This window comes from Dryas octopetala, chromosome 7 (genome assembly GCF_963921425.1).
Source record: "Dryas octopetala chromosome 7, drDryOcto1.1, whole genome shotgun sequence".
NCBI lineage: Eukaryota > Viridiplantae > Streptophyta > Magnoliopsida > Rosales > Rosaceae > Dryas > Dryas octopetala.
This window is the reverse complement of record NC_141372.1, coordinates 6,186,909-6,209,500: the sequence shown is the minus strand read 5'-3', so window position 1 is coordinate 6,209,500 and position 22,592 is coordinate 6,186,909. Positions and strand designations below refer to the sequence as shown.

The window sequence follows — 22,592 nt, the reverse complement described above, 5'->3', positions numbered from 1 at the left end:
CTCTTTCGTTGTTTTGTATACTTTTTTTTTGGTCAAATGGAGGGCTACAAGCCCAAAAAAAAAGAAGCCAAAAACTAGAAATTTGACATGGCACTACCTCATGCATCAATTGTAGCACGACTTTCATTCGATATTCTTCGACTAAAAAACTGGCTAAGTTCAATGTTGTTAAATAAAATAACTTTTTTTTTTTTGCCAATGTTTAAAGTCACTGCCTTTAAAACTTTTCTGCTTCTCAGCGTGACTCTTCATATATTCAGATTGTTCTATTGAAAAATCTTTAAATTGAAACAATAATCAGAAAAATATAGATTAGATAAAAGAATAATTCAATAATAATACCCTCAATTAAGTAAAAGGAAACATCTAAACACAATGAAATACTGACTAATTTATGAAATACCGATTGATTTTGCAATTGAGGCTTGCAAATTGCAAAGTACTAAAGACAGAACTTCAACCCTGCCCATGTGCTTGCATTTCCTTAGGTTTGCCAAGATACAACAATCAATAATTCCGAACTGAAGCACTGCAATTTTGAACTCTAGCGAACTAATTATATATTACTATTCTCAAGTAGATAGAATAATAGACAACAAGGATCGAATTGGTTTATATAGAATCCAAAAGATGCTCAAGAACCAACACAACTATTAATAAGTACATGCCCATCATTTAGAAGAGACACAACTATTATCTTTAATATGTGGCACCGCTTAGCAATATGAAAGTGGCTGCACTACTTGGGAAAAGAGACGTCCAATATTGCACAGATGCAACTATCAGTATTTGATCAAACTTGAGTGACTTGATCGGTCGCAATTCAAATGTAAATGCGTCATTCTAAAAATTCCACCGTTTGAATGGACAACAGTCACAACACTACTTTACATCTTTCAATCAATATTAGAAATTAAATATTATATAATATACAATTTCCAAACCCAAATATTGTCTTCTACTCTTGACGTCCTTATACAGTTATATTTTAACATGCCATCCATAGTCCGTTCCTGTAATGATTAGAGTTGGTCGTAACTTTTGGCTTGGCCTTGGGAGTGGGGAGGATGGGGGTGAGGACTGGATGGAATGGGTTTGGTTGCCACTTTGAATTTCTTGTTCTCTTCTGCGTTTGCCACTGTACGTCCCCCTGTTACAAATTCATTACACCACGATTAGATAGCTGAAAACATGAGACCAGAAAAACAACAAAAATAAGAAAGACCAAAACAGACCGACAAATAAATCAATACAGTTCTAACTATGGTTGTGTTTTTAATAGTTTCATTGGAAAGATAAAGTACGATATTTGATACCTGGAAGGTGGGGATTTTAAGGGACAAAGGGCATTACCATGGGCTTCAGTATTTTCACAATTTCAGGAATTTTTTGCAGATTGGAGGGTTGTATTTTCATTATATGTCTGTTAGTTGTAATGTGTTTCCTGTATACAATGAAAGTCCCGTTTCTAATAAAAAAAGAAAAAAAGAAAAAGAGAGCTGTTTTACCAAGGTCATATTTTACCATAAAAGAAAGCACGTAGTTTGATGCATGCATATTGGTGCAGAATCCTATTCATTTCTGCCTAGGCCCAATTGATCAACTAGTTATGCGAAATTTGGACAACTTAAATCAATTAAGTTTTTTTTTTCCTAGTTTTTTATTTCAATCCCAATAGAGTTTATTACTCTAGGGTGTGAAAGGATCATCTTAGAACTTAAGACTTTAGCTCCCGAGTTTGGGGCTCCACATGGTAAGCAATAAATGAGTACCAAGTGATGTGTGAAAATAAAAACTACAAAATTCACACTGATCAGAGTGATTGGCCAATCACGTGGCATGACTGGCCAATAGTTCGGTAAGAGATCCCCGCTATAGAAGCGGGCAATAACTATATGTGATTTAACTCTTCACTAAGAATATGCAATTGCAAATCAACTCTTGTGATAGAAGCAAACCAACTACTTTTGGGGGGAAAATCATACCCACACGCCCGAAAATTCTTCAGTGAGTTACACTTTGATAGAAAATTTGCACGCCAATCAGTCCACTCACAGTTCTCCTGTCAAAAGAATTAGAACTCTAAAAATGACTGAACTAACAGTGCAAACAGTAGTTTATACACCCTCTTCCTGGGAAAGAAACTTCCATAGGGTAGATACACCCCATTTGGTCACATAGGGTGTACACCCTATGATTGTACATCTCTCTCATCACATGATAGCAGCATATTTGTACTATTCAATTAAGATAATCAACATTTAGTTGGTAATAACTGCATAAATCCATACAAAAGCAAAAAACAAGAATGGGGATGGATAAATTTATAAAACAGAACAAAAAAATTAAAAAGCCTACAGGAAATCATATTGAACTAGTATTAGAATGGAGTTGTAGTAAAAATGTAAGGAATTGTTTACTGAAAAAAAATAACAAATAAAATATTTAAGTTCTATGATTTTTCATAAGCAAAAACACCAAAAAAATTTACAAGAATATCATACCTTATTATAATTTAAAGTAAAATTAATAGAAAGAAGAGTTTAGGGGATGCAAAAAATCAACACCAGAGGACAAGAAGTGGAAAGAGTCTGCTAACCACTCAAACAACCATTTAAAAGACTGGGCTTCAATCCATAAAAGAATACTGCCATTCACTTGTAAATATTTATTTCATAAATACTAAACTTAAAAAGACATAGAAAGGTATATAAATATGGGGAAAGAGAAATAAAAACCTGCAGAATCGCCTGAATATTGCTATTGCTATATCCCAGTTTAATGATTTTGTTGGATATGCATGTAAAATGTCCAATATTCCCCATCCTGGGTGGGGATCTACCCTCAGCAGGAATTGTTGGCTTGTTTGAATGAGCTGCCCATATGAAATTCTTTTCTGCTTTAAGAATTTTTCCAACTAGATCACACTCGCAAAGAAGATGTTGTACAAGAGAAGCATTCTTGCTTTTCAAACATGATACTATTATGTTCTCTATGTGGTGATGTGCAGAGTTGTTAAATGGGTACCTGGCATACTCAGAACGAAAATGGGAAATAATCATGTATTTAATTGTATCAATTCACTTTTTTATAAAACATGAAATTAAACTCTGAACTTACTTGAAAAACAGGTCTAAAATTCTTTGTACTGCTCCAAGACGAATTAGTTCCTTCTCAACAGCTTCACCACCAACCTTCAGTAATACTGAAATAAACTCTAAAATCTTTAAACGATGTTTCCCAAGAGGTGGGTGTAATTTTCCATATGTAGTTAACAATACATTGTCCACTGAAGAAACATCCAAAAGCTTCAGCAAATCACCTGCAGGCCAGGATATCAGTATTTAGTTTTTATTCTCCTTCAAAGAGAAAAATTTGTGTCCCTTCATAATTCGCTTAGCAGCTCAATTGTTCTGTGCATATTCAACAAACATCCAACGACTGAAATTATGCAACCAAATTTTGTTAAATCTGGAGATCCAGATGTGAGAAGTATTCAATAGATATATGTACCACCATGAATGAACGTGCAAGTATAGCAGTCATACACAAACACCAACTTAACTCAACGAACAATACTTCCCTTAGTCCCGGGTTAGAGGAGCTCCTCCAACCCTCCCCCTAAAAATCCTCGTTTGGCAATGCAGGCTCAGGATCAGAACCGTTCATGTTTTGGATCACCTATTAAAGATCATCTCTGCAAAAAATCAATTTACTCAGAAATCGTTTGGTTATATAACTGTTATCAAATAAATAGACGATTTGGTCAAAAAACCTCTTTAAATACAGACTGTCCATTTATTCGATAACAGTTACATAACCAAATCAACAATCTCTGATTTTTTATAGAAATGATCTTTAATAGGTGATCTAAAAAATGAACGGTTCTAATCCTGAGCCTGCACTGTCGAACAAGGATTTTAGGGGGAGGGTTGGAGGAGCTGAGGGAAGTATTGTTCCTAACTTAATGCAAGTACCCCACACCAAATTAATAAGGAGATAATTTTACCTAGGACCTCCAGCATGCCCACAACAGTCTCAGGATTACCAGTAACTCTAGATCCATGAGTAATTTGACATCCATACATATGTTCATACGCTCCCAATGTTACCCTCCTTGGGTCTAACAGAGAGACGCACACCGACAATGAGTTGACGAGAACAGATTTTGGTCGTGAGTCCTCCAAAGCATACCAAAATAATGTTCGTATAAAACTGCATAAATACATGTATAAACGAAAATCAACACAGTAGCTAGAGCAGAAATGAGTGTATAAGAATTCTAGTATATGTAAGAAGAAAACAAATGCTACCTTGGGCTGGAGATTTTAGTAGAAATTCCAGGTGGAGCAAACCTTGATATAGCACAAAGCGTCTCTGCTGCATCACCATGCACTTCAGGAGAATCCTATAGAAATCATGCTCATAAATATTTGCTCATTAACAGCAAATAAATCATCCTTCTATTGAGACTAGTAATAGAAGAACATATAGCTGAAAGGAACTATGGAATTTTCCTCAAGGCAAATAAAAATTGCATAGCCTTCTTTTAGTAAGCAATAGATGGCAGCAACACCTTCCATTGACAAGGCATTAGCAAGATCATGGTTCTAACTCTTTTGTCCAAAAACTTCACACAAACTATCAGTTCGAATATGTAGGGGGCAGAAAACCCCAAGAAGCCCCTTGGGCATTGCATGAATATAGCTTATACGTAAAAGTAGTTACTTACTGAAGAGCTGAACTTGTCTGCAATCATCTCTAGCACATCTGTATCTTGTATCCGGTGCAGTGCTTCCATGAACTTTGTATAAATAAGTTCACGACAAATAATTTGGGTTTTCATGAACCGCACTGCCTAATTGAGCACAACCAATAAAAAGCATGCCAATATTCAATAGCCCACAATCACAAAGTTTTCTCTTACAATAAGCGTTGATAATCAAAAGCTCAAGATGCCAATTACTGTTTTATAAGCTTAAAACAGTGAACAAGTTTCAAATACCAGAAGCAACAAACAAATGTAACTAACAACCAACCTCCATGATAGATGTAATTCCAGTTTGGTTTTCTAGCTTCTCAACAATTTCTTTAAGACCCTGTATGCCCACATAAGAAAAGTATCAGCCAGCAAAACCTTATGAAGCAAATAACTTAACTTCTGACGTCTAACTCATGCAATGTGTATATTATATATATATATATATATATATATATCACAACTCAGACATGCAATGCATCAAAAGTATTCACCGCTTGATTTTTTCTAAGCCTCGAGGCATGGGATCGAGGAGAATGTTTATCCTTAATGCAGCCCAACACAATATTCCTGATTGCATTTATTCCTTGAAATGGACCAATAGCAGACACCGTGAATCCCTATTCATTTACAGGCAAATTAAAAAACGTTAAATTTGTAATTCTCACTTCACCTGGAGGTTGGAAGACCAGAAAAAAGAAATGTAGAACACGACCATCAAAATCACAAAGGAACAGTAACACTTACAGAAATAAAAATTTCACATTCTGTCAACCTACAAAGTGCCTGCTTCCCAATTATAGTGTGAAAAATTAGAGAAGCAACCAGCAAAAAAGAAATAAAGAAGTAAAACATGGTTCAGATCATTTTATGCACCTTTATGGTGGAATTCCTGGGGCCTGCGAGGCGATCCACCCATTCACAAAATTCCTCCTGCGCACAATATATAGTAGAGATTAGAACAAACTAAACAGTGAGCTTCTGCAATCTCCAGCATTAGAAAGAGGTATTGGGTCTGACTCTTCATGGAATAGGTAGTAGGACACCCAGGCTTATATTCTTCACATTCGTCTTTCACTAAACCCTAACCAACTCTAAAGTCTAAACCTTTCTAACATCAAACAAAAGCTCTAATCACCACATTACATTGCTGAAGCCTGAACTGAAAACATACTAGCTGCTTCACAACGACAGAGAATGCTTCCAGAAACATAAATGATAAAAGGTTCATAACTTGCATTTGTTTGAAGAAAATTAAATTGACAGGTGGAAGGAATTTTGATCAATACCCACCTCTTTGATCCCACATTCTTCGCAAGTCCCACATTCTCCGCAAGTCCGACCATCTTCAGGAGGGTAAGCCTCGATGACTTCACATTGCATTTTGTCATTCAGTATATTTATTGCCTGTAACCAAAACGTTCCGCACTCAAATCAGAAAATTAATACAATATAGGTCAAATGAAACATCAGTTCCATGAAAAAATTTAAGACATCCTTGCAGTTTTCGAGTAAAAAGAAAAATTGTCATTAATATCACATCTTAATTGAAGGTAGATAAAATTGAGCCTGATTTTCATTAAGATGAAATATTCTAACATAAAATTAAGTGCGTGTGTGATTAATATTCATCCTGCAACCAATCTGATTGGTATGTTGTTGCCTTAAAGAATTACATCGAAACAACAGCCTTAGAAAGTACTTCAAAACATTTTAACTTATAGAATAGCTCATAGCTCAAACGCAACAGGCAATAATTAAGCAAAACAAAGGATCTGCCCTTTATACATACCCTATGGAGAGGAAAACCTACAGACAAGAGTTTAAGAAGATGCCTAGCCCTTTCAAAGGATCCAGTCTTTTTGGTTGTTGAGACTGTCATGAAATCCTCAACCTGACCATAATTAGAGATACAACAATTTAATATGTGCTCATATCAAATCACACATATAAATTTGGAATAAGTCACTGATCTAAAAATAGAGTTGATTTCACAAAGATCAAATTCAACATATGATTGAGTTTTTCAAGAACAACACTATATTTACATGACATACCAGATTCAGTTCGCATGAAATATCATGCTCTTCTAAAGCAGATTCCACCACCGGCCAACCTGTTTGCAAATTTATTTCTGCCAAAAACAACGCAGAGGCTCAGGTGAGAAACTAGCGATTTGTTCTTTTAGATAATTACGATAATAATGATTTAAAAAATTTCAATAATGGAATAAGTTAATTGTCATGAAAAATTTAAAAAATTTGACATAAGATAATGATATAGTTTAATTTCACCGGTACGGTGGTACACTCGGACTAAGCCAATCAAACTTGCATCCAAATCTCCTAATCATACCTAAAACTGCAAAAAATAAAAATAAAAATATTTTCCCACAATTTCTGAGCACCCTAACAATTAACAAACAAAGGAGATAGAGAGGAATGTGTACCGTCCTCTTCTCTGTAGTAAATAGAGAAAGAATGGACTTTAAGTGTGCCATCTTTGTTGAACACTATGACTTGAAGTGTGCCATTTTGTTGGTCTTCGTTGTAAATATCTATGACCTTCTTCTTCTTCATTGTCGCCTGGTTTTGTTTCCCTTGTAACAGAAAAAGAGACGACGGTCAGACATCGTGTTTTATATTGACAACAACAAAATTAAGAATGACCAATACAGTAACCGAATTACCGCCTCACCGACTCGGACCGACTGAGGCCCAGATAGAATGGTCCGACAGCCCGAAACTCGACTAAACGGCCCAGGGCCTATTTTAATGGCTCGTCTCAGCCTCAAAAACTCAGTGTCGGCCTTGATTTCACCAACAAGCTTTCCAAGAGACCCAGCTCCGCCATCAACGCTTGAAGAAGTTCGGATCATGATCCTACTTTCACTCTCCAACTGAACGGGTCTTTGTTGTTAGTTGTTACTGAAAGATTTGGGAACTCACAGGCTCTCTCCAATTGATTATTATCTGATGGGTAACTGTCAAGTGCATAGGAAGTGTTCGCACCACATGAAGCCCCATTTTCAAGACTGGTGCAATGAACATTGGGACATGGGGGGTGAAAATAGATACAAGTCTTCATAGAGATGGAGGTCCAAATTTGTCCCACATGCTAGCGATGGGTCTTCCTTTTAATAGCTTCATACTTAAACGCCTCCTCTTTGTCTATGGACCTTCCTGTGCTTGCAGTTGTTGGTGCAGCTATTCTCCATGTGAAATCATCTTCTACAATTAATTTTTTCTTCAGCACATCTTGAGCACTGGAATTTTCATGTTGATGTTAAAATTGGCATATACTGAGGATATGTAAACCTATGATGACTTTATTCTGCCTACTCTATCCAATTAATTCGTTGATCCATTCCACCAAATGTGGGTCTTCATTATAAGCCAAAAAAACATGTGTTCTATTATAAGTAAAACATGTATCCTATTCTTTTAATGATTGAACATCGCATCAATTTGTAATACATAAATGGATCCTGTGCATATTTTTATTCCACTTTGAATCTTGTCCCTATATTATAAATTTGAGCAAATTACATTTTACTATTTTAATATTATATATTGTTTCAAGTTAATATTTTAACTTTAAAAATTTACAAAAAAAAAAATATCTCTATTTTCATTTTGTGTCAAAATAATACCTTAATTAATTATTGCTAACGTGACAAAAAATATTTTTATTTTTTTACCGCATGTAAAAAAATTAATATTTTTAAATATTTTTAAATTTAAAAAAATAAATAAAACTTCTTCTACCTCCCTTCTCCCCCCACCCCGAGCACCCCTCAACCCCCTCACCCCAAGGTCCCCAACCCAGCAGTCCAGCACCATCCCCTCCCCGCCCCACCCCACCCCACCCCACCCCCTCCCTTCACCCTCACCCTCACCCTCACCCAAGCCCAAGCCACCCCCCTCCGCGACCCAACCCCCTCCCCCTCACGCGTGGAACTAGGAGGCACTTCCAGTCCTTCGCAATCTCTTTAGGATGTCTTCTCCAATCTTCTTGGGGGAGAGACTGAGCGGGCCGATCTTGGGGGCGAGCAAACTGGCAGCGCTGACGTCGCCTCCGATGACTCGGACGTAGACGTCCACCACCTGCGATGGGTTGAATTTTGCGGCATGGGTTTTGTGGCACTCTGGGTTTTACGAATTTAGACATTTGGGAGGCGTGGGTTGGGAGAGAAGCGCTGAGAGTGAGAGTGTTTGGTTTTGTAGGGGGTTGATATAACACTATGGTTTTGTAGATTGAGGTATGCGAAAATGAAATGATTAATCTGTCATGCGGCACCGATGGCTACAGCGAAGGGTGCATCTTGCGAGAACTCGGCTCTACACGTTCTGTGTTTGGCGATCTTCCTCTTGTTTAGGCACTTCTTGTTGTGGAGGAAAGATGGTTTATTAAGGTTGGAGAGCTTAGAAGGAAAAGGAAGAGGAAGAGGAGGTTTCAGAGCGTTGAGAGTGGAAGAGCAGTGGATTGAGACTATGACTTGGCTTGGCGTGAGGGGGAGGGGGTTGGGTCGTAGAGGGGTGTGGGTTAGGCTTGGGTGAGGGTGAGGGTGAAGGGGAGGGGTCAGAAAAGAATTTCCAAAAAACTGGTGGGGCGGTGAGGGGGAGAGGGTGGGGCGAGGAGGGGCTGGTGCTGGGTTGGGGTGGGGGAGGGAAGGCAGGAAAAAGAGTTTTTTTTTTTTTTAAACAAATTTTAAAATATTAATTTTTTTTTTACATATGGTGAAAAGACAAAAATACCCTTGTCACGTCAGTAGATAACGTCTTTATTGACAGAGAAATTAACTGAGGTACTATTTTGATACAAAATGAAAGTTTAGGTACTTTTTTGCAAGTTTTTAAAATTGAAGTACTAATTTGAAACAACATGTAAAGTTGAGATATTAAAATGTAATTTGCTCTATAAATTTAAAGGTGTGTGAGTAAAAGTGGAAATAGATGGATTTATAACTTTTTTTTTTTATGGGGAGTCAAATTTATAGATTCCATAAACTTGTAATTATAATACTATCTTTCTGGCTCAAGTCACCCAAAACCCTACCTATATATACTACAGTAAACTTCAGAAAATTCCAAAAATCCCCAAAATTTCTGAATCTACAATGGATGCTACTAGAGCCCAATCTCTGAAGATCCTCCTAGCTTTCACCATAGTTGTCTGAGTCAGAATCCTCGTAGCCGTCGTCACTGTCCAAGGCGTCATACTTAGCCAACTCATTGTTCTCCTGACCCTCTTTGATACCAATCTTTGAAGGATGCATCAGAATTGAGCTTTCTATATTTGCTTGTGGGATTATTTGGGTCAGGTTATGGGGAAGAGTCACCGGGGTTCTCATTAGGATCATCGGGGCAGTAATGTGGCTGAACTCTCGGAGACTCCATGGTGTACCTTGACCACGTAGTACTCAGCGAAGACATCGGCTTGGGTTCGACCATGCTCAATACATGATGCTAGCATGCATGAGAAAGGGCGACCCCATGCTAATGAGATAAAGCTAATGCGGGGGCATTAGACAAGAGTTGCTTACTAAGGTGGCATGCTTGCAAGTTAGCTTGCATTTTCAACTCGAGGAAAGGACTATGGGCATGAGTTAGCCCTTAGTGCTAGGACGGTGAAGATGTGGGAACAAAGTAAGACCCGACATAAGAGAACAGAATGTTGACGTCATGAGAACTTAATGATCGAGCGAGTGTCTTGGCTGAAAGCCTTGGCACAAGAAAGCAATCGTATAGTCGCTATAAGCGAGACTCGGAACGAGTAGTTCTTGTTGGCAAACCTTGAGATGGTAACAAATAGGTCTAAATCTTGAACGGAGCATACTAGCACCCAACCATGCAGCACCATTTTTTCTTAATTAAAAATTAAAAAAATTATTAAAAAAAAAAAACTCATCGTCACCACAACTCAGTCCCCTGCTGTTATCCCAGCCAGTAGCTCTCTCTCTCTCTCTCTCTCTCTCTCTCAGCCGGTTAGTACTATTTGCACTGAATTGTAATGGGCAAATTCAACATCTACTATGCCGGTGCAAATGGTGGTGAGAAGGAGGGGAAGGTCATGAGTGGGTGGTTGCCGATGGTGGAGAGAGGTTGGGTGCGAGTGTTTTTGTTTTTTGTAATTTTTTTATTGAATTTTGAATTTTATTTTAATTTTTAAAAATATCAAAAGCCAAGTTTCAAGACTTATTATTTAATTTGTCCCCTGAAAGTATTTCGAATTCTCATATCACCCTTTGATGTTTGTTTTGTCTCACGTTACCCTCTGATGTTATATCTCGTATCTCACTTAACCCAGTTCTGTTAAGTCCATCAATATTAAACATTAGAATTTGAGCAAAATGAAACACAGAACTTAGTTTCATGGAATAATGTGATACAAAATAAGCATTAAGGGGTGAAGTTGGACTAGAAGTTACTTTGTGAAATAGTAAATAAGCCTATAATATATGTCTACAACTGAAACAAGTAAACATAAGCTGATCAATTTGCTGTCCACTGCGAATATTTACTTTCCTGCATAAAGTCAACCTCCCAAGCCCAAACAGACGGATGAATAATGCTTCAAAATCTTAAGCAGTGAATATATTATTTACAAAAACCCCCAAAAATCACAGAACGGTAAAGAGGAACACAAACACAAACAGAATTAAACAAACAGGTTTCTCCAGAGACTCAGCGCTGCCGTACACACTAGTTGAAGATGGTTGGATCATGATCCTAAATTTGCAGTCTGTAGTTGATGGATCACTGGTAGTGACAACTGAAAGGTTAGGAAACTTGCAGGCAGTCTCCAGTTGATTATTTACCTGATAATAACTGTTAAACGCATACGAAATGTTTCCACGAACATCCAAATTTCCACATGAACTCCCATATCCAAGACTGGTGCAATCAGCCTTTGCACAAGCATAGCTCACACTTAATACCACTTGGGGATCATCCAGACTCGCTGATGGCGACATAACACACCATTTCTTAGCCAGGTATTGTACACCACTTGCTCCTACTAATCCATTTGAGCTGGTAGTGCCTAGACTAAGCTGGTATTTGGGTGTTCCATCAAAGTAAAATAGCCCCCAATGGCGTTCGAAGTTACCTGGCTGAATGCTCTTGGCATCTTCATCAATAAAGCTAAACAAGTAGGCATCCACAGGGCCAGGTCTCATTGGGGTCCCTACATTGTTCTTCATCCGGGTCATAAAGCCTTGGTTGAACCGTTGAGCATACTGTAAATTTGCATTTCGGTCTCCATCAGTAGGCCAACCGATCTCTCCAACAATTATGGACAAGTTTCCAAATCCATTTTTCTGTAAGGCCCATACAAGGGTATCATGGTTTGCATCAAATACATTGTCATAGGTTTTCCCATTGTCATTAATGGGAGTCGAGTATCCACCGAAAAAGGCATAGTCAAGAGGGAAATCAGCATCATCGTAGAGGCTTATAAAGGGATATATATTGACAGTGAATGCAGCACCATTGTCGCTCAAGAACTTGACAATTTCCACCATGAGATCCTTGGTGTTGGCCCGGAAGTCACCTTCAGAAGGCAGACCTGATGTGGTGCTTTCATAGACATCAGCGTTCAGGGGAATAGTGACCTTAACCTGATTGCTCAAACCAGCTTTTATAAGAGCTGACTGGACATTCTGAAGAGCAGGAAATGTTGTTTGAGTAAAGCTTCCATTGTATGTTGACAAGAATGGTTCATTGCCCACTGCAGCAAACCTTGCACAGAATGTATGAATAGGTAAGTTTCAAGAGATAAATTAGACTTAGACATAAATTGCGAATTCAGAAATATATCATGCTGCAGGCATTGTTTTTCAAACTTCATGAACAGTACTTCCTTAGCTGCAGCATGATAGTACTTCATTAGATGGATATGGCTTTCTACTTGACAATTTCTACCATGAGGGTTTTTATTTTTATTTCTAGTTGACTATATCGACAGTGAAGACCTATTCAAAGCAGCTAAGGAAATGGCCCTAGATACCAAAGTACTATCAGCTGCAGACATTATTCTACAAAGCCATATCCATCTCATAATAAAAGTAATTTTCAACTAAATATCGCTAAGGATTGCTGAAGCAAACTTCAATGAAGGCAGAAGCATGAAGCATATTATCAGAAACATATACAGATATCTTAATTGAAACAGCAAGAAAATTGGAAGCGCAGGCAGTATAGCAGAATGTATGATTTTGTAGAGAGACGCTCCAACTTCAACTAGCTATGCAAAGGGAGATATCAAATCTTTAAAATGAAGGAGGTCTTGTGGATGTTCAATGCGAAATTCCTAAAGAAATGAGTTAACAACCAGAGAGTGGTGACTCAAGCATTGCATGCAGAATATTCCTCTAGTGAAGACATGCAAGTCCTACTTTTATACTGTTGCTGATGACACTGAAGAGCGTTCTCTCTGAAAAAAGTTAGCTGAGGTTCCAAGAAAAGTTTGTTTGCTAACATGGGATACAGATTGACATTGAGATGGAGATGCAAATAAACTAAACCATATGACCACAAACTCTAAGAACATTTTCAACTCCAACACTAAGGACAAATCAGACAAGGTTCTAGCTAGAGATGATGATGACTAATGAACAAGGTTATAGCCTCTCCAGACCATCTTTTACTCAAGAAGAATGAATTGCATAGCAGCTGAAGATTTTGAACCACCAACTTTCCTAGAAGCAGTTTTGGCATACACTGGTCAGAGTACACAAATTAGTGAAATCCAGAAGCTAGTGCCTCTCTCTCTCTCTCTCTCTCTCTCTCTCTCTCTCTCTCTCTCTCTCTCTCTCACACACACACACACACACATTTTTCCCTAATGATTGCTTACAACTTTACACAGAGGTGAAAACCAAGGAAAATATCTAATAATTATACACAAACTAAGGTTCATGCTTTTCATTGTTCTCTTAGATCAATTATAAGCGTAGTTGCACAGTTTCTATGTGATTCCATTTGAAACAACCAGTTTAAATCACATGTCTGAATAAACATTAGATCTACAAATATGTACAGATGTAAGGGGGAGAGAGAGAGAGAGAGAGAGCTTACCTAATATCTACACCATTGGAGACATGTGAGGAGATATTCTTGGAAACCCAATCCTCAGCTGCCTTCACACTATTAGCCAAAGCATAAAGCATTTCATTGGGAATACCTACCATGACCTGAATCCCAGACTTGCTCAGAGCTTTCAATATCCCCGAATCGGCATCGAAAAGCTTAACCTTTTGAATACCGTTGTCCCTTAGCATCTTCACCACCGTTGCCGGTTGGAGAGGGTGTGTGTCCTGTGTTCCCCAGTTGACTCCAATTCCAATCACTAAACCCACCAGCACATTGAAGAACAACAAGGCAACAGTAAAGCCTCTAAAGCCCACACCTTTCAACAACCCCATCAAACCCTTTAGCAAAACACTTGCACAGAGTTGTTGTTGGTGCTTGAATGAGTACTAAACTATATAGGGTTGAGTTGAAAATCGATTTAGAAGCAAAAGGGGTGGCTTTAACAGATGGGTTTGAAGCTACAGTTGGCTTTTTCAGCAACTGAAGGTTCCGGAACCAGTTGATCTGAACTGGATATGTATTAAAATTCTAACTAGCCAGGAGAGTTCAAAACATGGAAATTATTGATCGAATAAAAAACTCCTAAAAAGGAATCTGGGAAACAAAATTAAACTTAAACTAAACAGTAAGAACAGCAAAGCAAAACAGAGTTGGGGAGCTGAAGGAAGAATGTCAAAGACTCTGCACAAAAATTGAATTATGATGTACTCATGTACAAGAATACAGAAGAACAAAGCAAAGCACAAAGGGTCGGACCCAGAAGACAAATTATTGCTAAACAGTGAAAAACTGGGATTTACAAGTTGATTACAAAGACCCAATTAAGCAAAAGCTGCATAACCAAAGTTGTGAAAAAAGAGAGAGGACCAAGAATGATCGATAGGAAGTGTATGATCAATTTGGTTTTGGCATAAAAAGTACTAGAACACTTTGTACAAACATTCGGAACAATTTATTGATGATTTCTATGAGTGCTATGTATACAAAACGCAAGATGGAAGTTTTACAACACGACACCAAAGAGGAAAGAATGAAGAGAGAGAGAGAACGAATAGGAATGTTAACTTTGTTCGATAAGTACTGAACTTCACTGGTTGGACTCTTTAAAAAAAGAAAATGAATTCTGAGTTACATAATGATGAGAATATTTAAAAGAAGAATCTTGAACATCTGAGATACTTTGGACCTCTCACTTTATGTGAGTCGGTGTTACTGTAATGCATATGCAAACATTCGGTTTGGGAATTGGGGCAGTTACCTTCGGCCTCAAGTCTAATGCCTGAAAAAGGCTGAAATCACTCTCTCTGTCTTTGTAATACATGTGAAGGGCTTCCAGCTCAGCATAGTGGCTGTCAGTATTGCGAGTTACCTATCTAAGAAACGGTGACCAAAATATTGAATATTTCTCAATACTATATGCTAAGATGAATCACATACACGTCGGCTCGTTCTGCCATCCAGAACAGGCCGTATGGAGTATAGGGCCATGGGGCATAGGCAAGTGGTAGGGCATAGGTTTTTGGTACTAGCATGCCACTTTCCTCCCTTTTTTGCTCGTATGAGTCTTTTTAGTAGAAAGAGATGAGAGTGGAGAATCTAAGATGAAATAGACAAATTGAAGTGATAAGTAATGTTTAATTACTATAATAAACTTAATTTGTAAATTTATTATCAAAATAATTTAATGTAATAAGGATGTAGTTGGCATTTTTTTCAAAATATGAACTCTTTCTTTAACTCCAAGTCCAAGTGTTCACAATATCTATTCAATAAGTGCAAAGCAGTACAAGCTTTGTACGTTAGATCTTATCATCTTTGTAATATCATTGGTATTCAATATAAATTGCCCCCAGTGGACATATTTCCATTAAACTTTCATAGCTTTCTCAATAAATACTATTAAATCTGTAAAATTGTTTCATAAAATGTCATAAAAGAAGTTTTTCATCCCGGTCTTATAAAGACAAATTCTTACTTTCAACATAGTTATAATGAGTAAAACTTTCATATAATAAATGTGTATTTATTGTTTTTATTTCACTGACCAATCCCGTGAAGATATAAATACATAATATATAAACACCCAAAATATATAAGTAAGTTTTTTCTTGAGGTCCAACACCATTGTTGAATTAATGGACACAATCACACAAGTAAACCCAAGCCTTTAAGAAAAAGTTGGAAAACATGAATGGACCCTCATACCAAATGAGACTTTACGTGTGTTTACACTCACACCACATGATGATCTCCTAAAGCCCCCACCACCAACAACCAACACCACACCATTGTTAAATGCTAAACTATGGGAAACAAGTAAACCCAGGCCCAAAGTTGTCTATTTATTATTTCACTCCTCCCCATGAGTCTCATGACCAACGTGTGGAGTTCAACAATATGACCATATGGTTCGACCAACACTGGATTTAGGCACTTAAGCTTTCCCAATTATGGGATTATAATTTATACTGCTTTTAGATGCGATATGCCACGTTTCAAGTGCCCCTACCTTTTATCTTCTTTGTTTTTAAGTCGGTGCACGTAACGTCGTCATCTAATTGAAGGTGCTTTCTTTATTTTCTCTTCTTTTTCTTTTTTATTTACATTAAATTATAATTTAATTAGATTGATTCTTTTTCAATCCATCCCTATCTCCAATCAAGATATACTTTTTTTTTTTTTTGGCCATGACAATCAAGATATAGTTTAATCTGAAGGGCTGAGACAGACAAACAAATCCATTTTATAGTGCTTACGTTAGTTCCAGTCTTTTCACACTAGGGAAATGTCTACACAATGCTCTAATGACCACATCAGATATAGAACTAACATTAAGCCTTGGAACATATTACAGCCCCAGCTGGTGAAGAGCCGACATAAGAGTGTCAAACCTTTCCATTTATGTGAACCATTGGAGAAGAACAGCCTATTAATTTTAGCGTAATTTTAATCCGTTGAGCGACAATCCTTTCACTCGGCATCGTAGAATAAGTAAGGCCGATTTTTCATCCAGTTTGATGTATTTGGTAGAAAAATGAGTTAGTAGTAAAATAGATTAAGTATTTAATTCACTTTAATGTAAAAATAAATAAATATATTTCATGATTATATTAAAACTTCAAATTGGCTAGGTCATGCATTGTGACTTACCTGGAGGAAATATTATAAATTTATAATAGAACCTTTATATATTTAAGGTGAAAATCCATGGCAAAATAAAATTATTCCTAAGAATAAAAAATCTAAGGTTCATAACTGTAAATCCACTTAAAAATATTATTTGTGTCATCATGTGCACAATCCTAGAGGCGAGAAAAAGCCTACCGAGTGTTCGGCAAGAATGCCGAGGGCTCGACGAATGCATATGCATCGTCCATCTACATTTGTATTTGTAGATTTTTAGGTTGCAGATGTGTTGATGCTAAAAAATAGGGCAAATTACACAAAAGTACCTCAACTAACCACCCTATATCACTTGAGTACCCCAATTAAAAAAAGTTGCTCGTAGGTACCTCAATTACTGATTTTGCACACCCAGGTAACTCCGTCAACTTTTCCGTCAGGCCTGCCGTTAATTGCCTACGTGGCACACTAGAAACATGCCACGTGGACAAAAAAAATTTTAAAAATAAAAAATGTTTTAAAAAATAAACTAATTATTTAAAAAAACTAAAAAAAATTAAAAACTAAAAAAAAAAACAAAAAAACAAAGTTGCAGCCAGCCTCCCTCCGTGGAAAGGTGATCGACTGTAAGGACAAAGATGATCGACTGAAAGGTGATATTTGGCATTATCAAATTTATTATCACTTTTATTAAAAAGTTAGGTGATGTGCAATTGTGCACACCATGATCATCTGATAATAAATTTGGTTCGAAATATTAATTTAAAAATTTCAAATATAAAAACTAATTAATAAGAAAATTAATTAGATAACAATTCTTTTTGTTGCCTCAATTTGAACTTATAATCCAAAATTTCACTAGTAGTAACAGAGGGTGAGTGAGGATTCCAGACCAATCAGATTCTTATGGCCGGCCTACAAAGTAATGCGGCCCGCTACAAAGTCACAAACTCTGTTTACACCATTAAAATCGATTCAAGTCTTCAGATCAGTCCAAACAGAATTAAAGTCCCAATCCACGTGGATTCTGACTTTTTATAGGGCTAATATTGATGTTGGGCTTTCAGTCACTCACATAGTCACATCTTTCGACCCCCTTTTTCTTTGCCCACCTCATTTTTTAACCTAGAATTATTTTTTGAGATAATTAGGCTTAAATTTTTTTAAAAAATAATTTTTAAATAAAAATTAAGAATGTATTAAAATTTATAAAAATTCTTTTAATTCATAATAAAGTCATTTAAATTTATAAGAAAATTTTTTTAATTCATAATAAAGTCATTCTATTCTTTGAAGGATATTTCTCCTTCTAGGGTGTAGAGTGGGCTTTGTAGAGGCTGCATGTTAAGTTTTAATTCGCCTCAAATCTTAGAGTTAAAACCTAACATAAAGCTGTCAAAGAAAAAAAATAAAAGGACTTAATTAAAAACCCTAAATCACTACCGGTCTTAGTCTAAGAAAAACTCATAAAATGGACTGGACTATAAGTCTCCCTTGTTTTTTTAGGCCGTTATTTGCACACCATTTTATCTTTCATTACACACTACTCTCCCTCATTTATTAAATTACAATTCTAACCTATAACCCAAATAACTATAATACCCTCACTAAATTCCGTAATAACAAAACCACCATCACCACCTCCAAGTCCAGACTCTACCCTAACCCTACCATCATCGGTGCCACCCTATCGCTGGCGGTTCAAAATGACGACTTCCCATTCTCTCTCTGGCTTCTTATTGTCACTCTCTCTCTGATCAAATGTAGCGGCCGGTGAGCTTGCCGGCCTCTAGATCGGTGAGGGAAAAGAAGAGAGATAGGAAAAGAGAGAAAAAGGGAGAGAGGAGAGAGAGAGAGAGAGAATGAGAGGAAGGAAGACCGGCACAGGGGGTGGGGGTGGGGGTGGGCTGGATAAGGGTATGTTTTGAGAAATAAAAAAAATAAAAAATAAAAAGGGGTGTAGTAAGAAGAAAATGGGTGTGCAAATAGCATACTTTTTTTTTTTTGCCAATTTTAACCTAGAATTGTTAATTCTAGCATTTTGGTTAAGGTCAAATAGTCCTTGTGATGCGATTTAGTATTATCGTTGAAATAGAGTGTCTTTGTCTTTGAGCTTAGCTCAAATAACAAGAGGAAGTGGGTTAAGAGTTATGATTAAAGTTAGATCAGATTAGATTCCCTTCGATATAGGAAAAAAAAAAAAAAAGTGTCTCAAGTCTTTTTGTTGTTGAATCTTATACTTACATATAGAACGACGACTTTTTTTTTTTTTTTTTGGTATATGAATTGATGTCATTCTTATGACTAGGCCCATGGCCTTTCTTTATGGTATGCTATTTTGGGCTTAGCCCCCCTAATATGAAAAAAAAAAAAAAAAAAAAGAATGAAACAAAAGTTTACAATGACATAATCAACATAAAAAATATATTAGCAGAGAATCCGAACTTTATTGTTCAACATGGGAGCTAATTGCATGCCATATAAGACTTCTATGAATTTGGGACTAGATGTAGTGCCGTTTTTTCCGAAATCCGAATAACAAATATCTCAACAAAGTTAGAATCCTTTATAAACTTGAAGTCTACTCTTCTTTAACAACCCCACTTCCTTCTTATACAGTTATACCTCATATAAAAACTGTGACTAGGAATAAAGATACAGGAATTGAAAGAGAGGTCGGTAAAGATTGCTTTTGCATTGGCATTGTTAATTTTTCATCAACTAATTAATTGACTTCGTTGTTCACTTTTTTGTTTAAATTGCTTATTGCAGGGGATATCATATACTTATAAAGCTACAATGGCAGTCACTGTGACGAAGATGTCTGCGGTTGTGGTAGCATTGGGTGTGGCTTCGTTTGTATTTGGAATTCTTGCTGAGAACAAGAAGGTACGCAATGACTCATGAGATGAATGATTGTATATTTGTATGTATAAGTACCCTATTGACTAAGCCTTGCACTTTCTCCAATCTTAATTTTTATAGCATGTTTATGCTTGTAATGAATTTCAATGTATATATATTAAATACACACAAAATCTATTAAGTGGACATTCAACATTTTTATAAATTTACGGATCAAACCAAAACCAATTCATAATCTTGTCAAGATTTTCTTTGATGTCTAAACCGAAACTCCGAGGATAAAGAGAGGAGATAATTGAAATATTGTGAGTTATGAATACCCAATTAATGACTTTGCCACTAAAGGTTGAGCCAAATTGAAGGAACTTTATTTTAATCTCTTTTTTATGTTTTCTTTTTAAAATTTTGCATATGCTTAAGAGCCAATCTATATACATATATGTGCACATGGCATGTCACCATGTTACTTATTGAGTATATTTGTTTATTACTTTATTTGTTTAATTTTGTTACTATGAAATATGTTTTGGGTTATTGTAGCCTCCATCTGGTGTTCCCATACCCGGAAAAGGTGTTGTGATATGCAAGTACCCGTCGGATCCAACTGTGACTTATGGGTACATTTCCTTCGGATTTCTTGTGGCATCTTCTTTGACTGGATTTCTCTCTGTACTTTACCCCTACAAAGGCAAATCAGTTCCATTCGGTGCCCTTCTCAAAAGTTCTACATTTTTATTGTTCTATAACATTACTCTGTAAGTAGTACTCTCAATTTTATTCTTTGGATCATATTATGGAATCAACTCTCATCCTAAATATCTACTGCTTGTACTTATGATTTAGTATTTAATATTTATATTGAAAAAATAATTAAGTGAAAGTATAAAATTTTTTTTTTAATATATTGTCTTTTTTGAGATAATTAATGCGGTGGTGATATGAACACAGGGGCGTAGTGGGATTAGCAGCTGCATTATTGTTGTGGCCAACACTGACAGCTCATCATCATCAGAAACACAATGTACATGAGAATCTCAAGGAAACTTGCCCAACTGCCAAAACTGGCCTTCTTGGTGGAGGTGCCTTCGCCTCCCTCGATGCCTCCCTCTTATGGTTGGTTTCCCTCATATTGGCGGACAATGCTAGAGAGGACTACTTGGAAGATTTGGACACTAAATCTGTACCAGCTGCCAAAGGTAACACTTCTAGGCATCTACAAGTAGTTGAACAAGGACAACAATCTGAGATAACAGAAGAGGAATAGCCACAAGAGATGGCTCTAAGATCATTTCTAGACCTGCCAATAGGTACTACTTAGTACCATGCATCATAATTAGTACCTTCAAAATGACTACTTCTAGTTTTTGCAATGTTTTCAACTACTTTTAATGTGATTGTATATATCTAAACTTGGATTTTTTTAGTATGAAAAAGAATGTTAAAGATCTTTAAATAACAAATATAGAACTATTTTTTTTCATATTTAATTAAAGAAAATTAGAATTAAATACCAAATATCAATAGTTTTTCAGCAAAGTAGCAAGACACTAATTTTTTTTAGTTTAGGTATTAACCTAGATAAAGACATTTTGGATTAGGTCACAAATCAGTTTGCTATATATTTGTTACTTCAGTTGTTACTGTCGAACAGTCACAGTTGTGACTGTTTCAAATTCATAAAAATTCAAAATTTATAAGGATTTAATGCTTTTGATTTAGGCTTGAGAGATGAAATCATATTGCCCAGAGACTAAACATTAAAGTTTAAGGCTTGCAAATACTTGCAAATATTGAAAAAATAACAAATTAATAAAAAAGTTATGACTGTTAGACAGTCACAGCTCGGTATAACCATGTTTTTTAAAGTTTGTACATAAACTGAAATTTAGTATCTAAAGTGAAATAACATAAACATTTTGGTAGTTAAAATGAAAAAACATTATAATTTGATACTTAAAGTCAACGGATCTATTTAATTAACCATTAATCATTAAGTAATTAACTATAGAATCTTGTTGGAATTGAATAGAAAACACATTGCCCTAAACGATTGGACAATTCAAAAGTAACATATAATATGTGTAAAATAATAAAGAAATAAAGAGCAAATGATGATTTTCGTTCATGTAATTTGGTAGTTATTTTAATTTTTAAATCAAGTTGTTGTACTTTAGATTTTGTTACAATTAAGTCCCAAATAAATCCTTACTTTTATTAATATAATAGTGCAAATATACGACTTTTATGTCAATTAACTCTGAAAGGGTAACATTGCACATAGTTGTCAATTTTAATTTTAGACTTGTTGTAACAAAATGGATGAAATTGACACAACGGCCGGCCAAACTATAATATCCAAATTGTTCATTTGCCTATGAATAAATAACTTGCACATTTTTATAAGCGCCATACTTGGGTCCAGTGGCAGTTCAATGTAAAGTGAGGCCTAAGGTAAAATTACATAAAAGCCTTCCAAATATATTATTCAAAAATATTTTTTTAAAAAAAAATCTTAAGTTAGGAGGCCTTTTTTTTTTTTTTTTTAAGTTTTTTCATATGAACAATGTTTTGATCCTCATGTTTGAGAACTAACATTATCATTATGACCAATTAAATAAGCCCATAATGAGATCCACCATCCTAACTCTATTTTTTCTCTCATGGTAGAGCTCATTTAATTGGTTATGAGAACAAAGTTGGTCCTCAAATATGAGAACCCAAACATTATTCTTTTTATATCCATATTCAAA

General features: G+C 36.0%; 3 protein-coding genes across 7 annotated transcripts; 1 reads left to right on the top strand and 2 right to left on the bottom strand.

The window, feature by feature from the left end:
• Nucleotides 1-535: 535 nt before the first annotated feature.
• LOC147279017 (uncharacterized) lies at nucleotides 536-8,070 on the bottom strand. 5 transcript variants are annotated; one of them, XM_086250731.1, is made up of 16 exons: nucleotides 7,449-8,070; nucleotides 7,209-7,344; nucleotides 6,817-6,893; nucleotides 6,552-6,653; nucleotides 6,053-6,166; nucleotides 5,636-5,692; nucleotides 5,507-5,545; nucleotides 5,254-5,379; nucleotides 5,040-5,099; nucleotides 4,733-4,858; nucleotides 4,314-4,408; nucleotides 4,010-4,215; nucleotides 3,121-3,322; nucleotides 2,739-3,027; nucleotides 1,986-2,062; nucleotides 536-1,150 (listed from the first exon to the last, which is right to left on the bottom strand). In XM_086250731.1, the coding sequence occupies exons 1-16, from the start codon at nucleotides 7,635-7,637 to the stop codon at nucleotides 982-984; spliced, it is 2,064 nt and encodes a 687-aa protein (XP_086106857.1). In that variant the 5' UTR covers nucleotides 7,638-8,070; the 3' UTR covers nucleotides 536-981. The 5 variants fall into 5 exon arrangements, with proteins under 5 accessions (XP_086106857.1, XP_086106856.1, XP_086106855.1 ...); XM_086250730.1 differs by having other exon boundaries at nucleotides 1,986-2,059; nucleotides 7,209-7,358; nucleotides 7,457-8,070; XM_086250729.1 differs by having other exon boundaries at nucleotides 7,209-7,358; nucleotides 7,457-8,069.
• Nucleotides 8,071-11,147: 3,077 nt separating this feature from the next.
• Nucleotides 11,148-15,057, bottom strand: LOC147279016 (O-Glycosyl hydrolases family 17 protein). Its single transcript, XM_086252338.1, has 2 exons — nucleotides 13,840-15,057; nucleotides 11,148-12,501 (listed from the first exon to the last, which is right to left on the bottom strand). The coding sequence occupies exons 1-2, from the start codon at nucleotides 14,184-14,186 to the stop codon at nucleotides 11,382-11,384; spliced, it is 1,467 nt and encodes a 488-aa protein (XP_086108464.1). The 5' UTR covers nucleotides 14,187-15,057; the 3' UTR covers nucleotides 11,148-11,381.
• Nucleotides 15,058-19,776: 4,719 nt separating this feature from the next.
• On the top strand, nucleotides 19,777-21,106 carry LOC147279015 (uncharacterized). Its single transcript, XM_086250303.1, has 3 exons — nucleotides 19,777-19,866; nucleotides 20,383-20,597; nucleotides 20,791-21,106. The coding sequence occupies exons 1-3, from the start codon at nucleotides 19,777-19,779 to the stop codon at nucleotides 21,104-21,106; spliced, it is 621 nt and encodes a 206-aa protein (XP_086106429.1).
• Nucleotides 21,107-22,592: the final 1,486 nt, after the last annotated feature.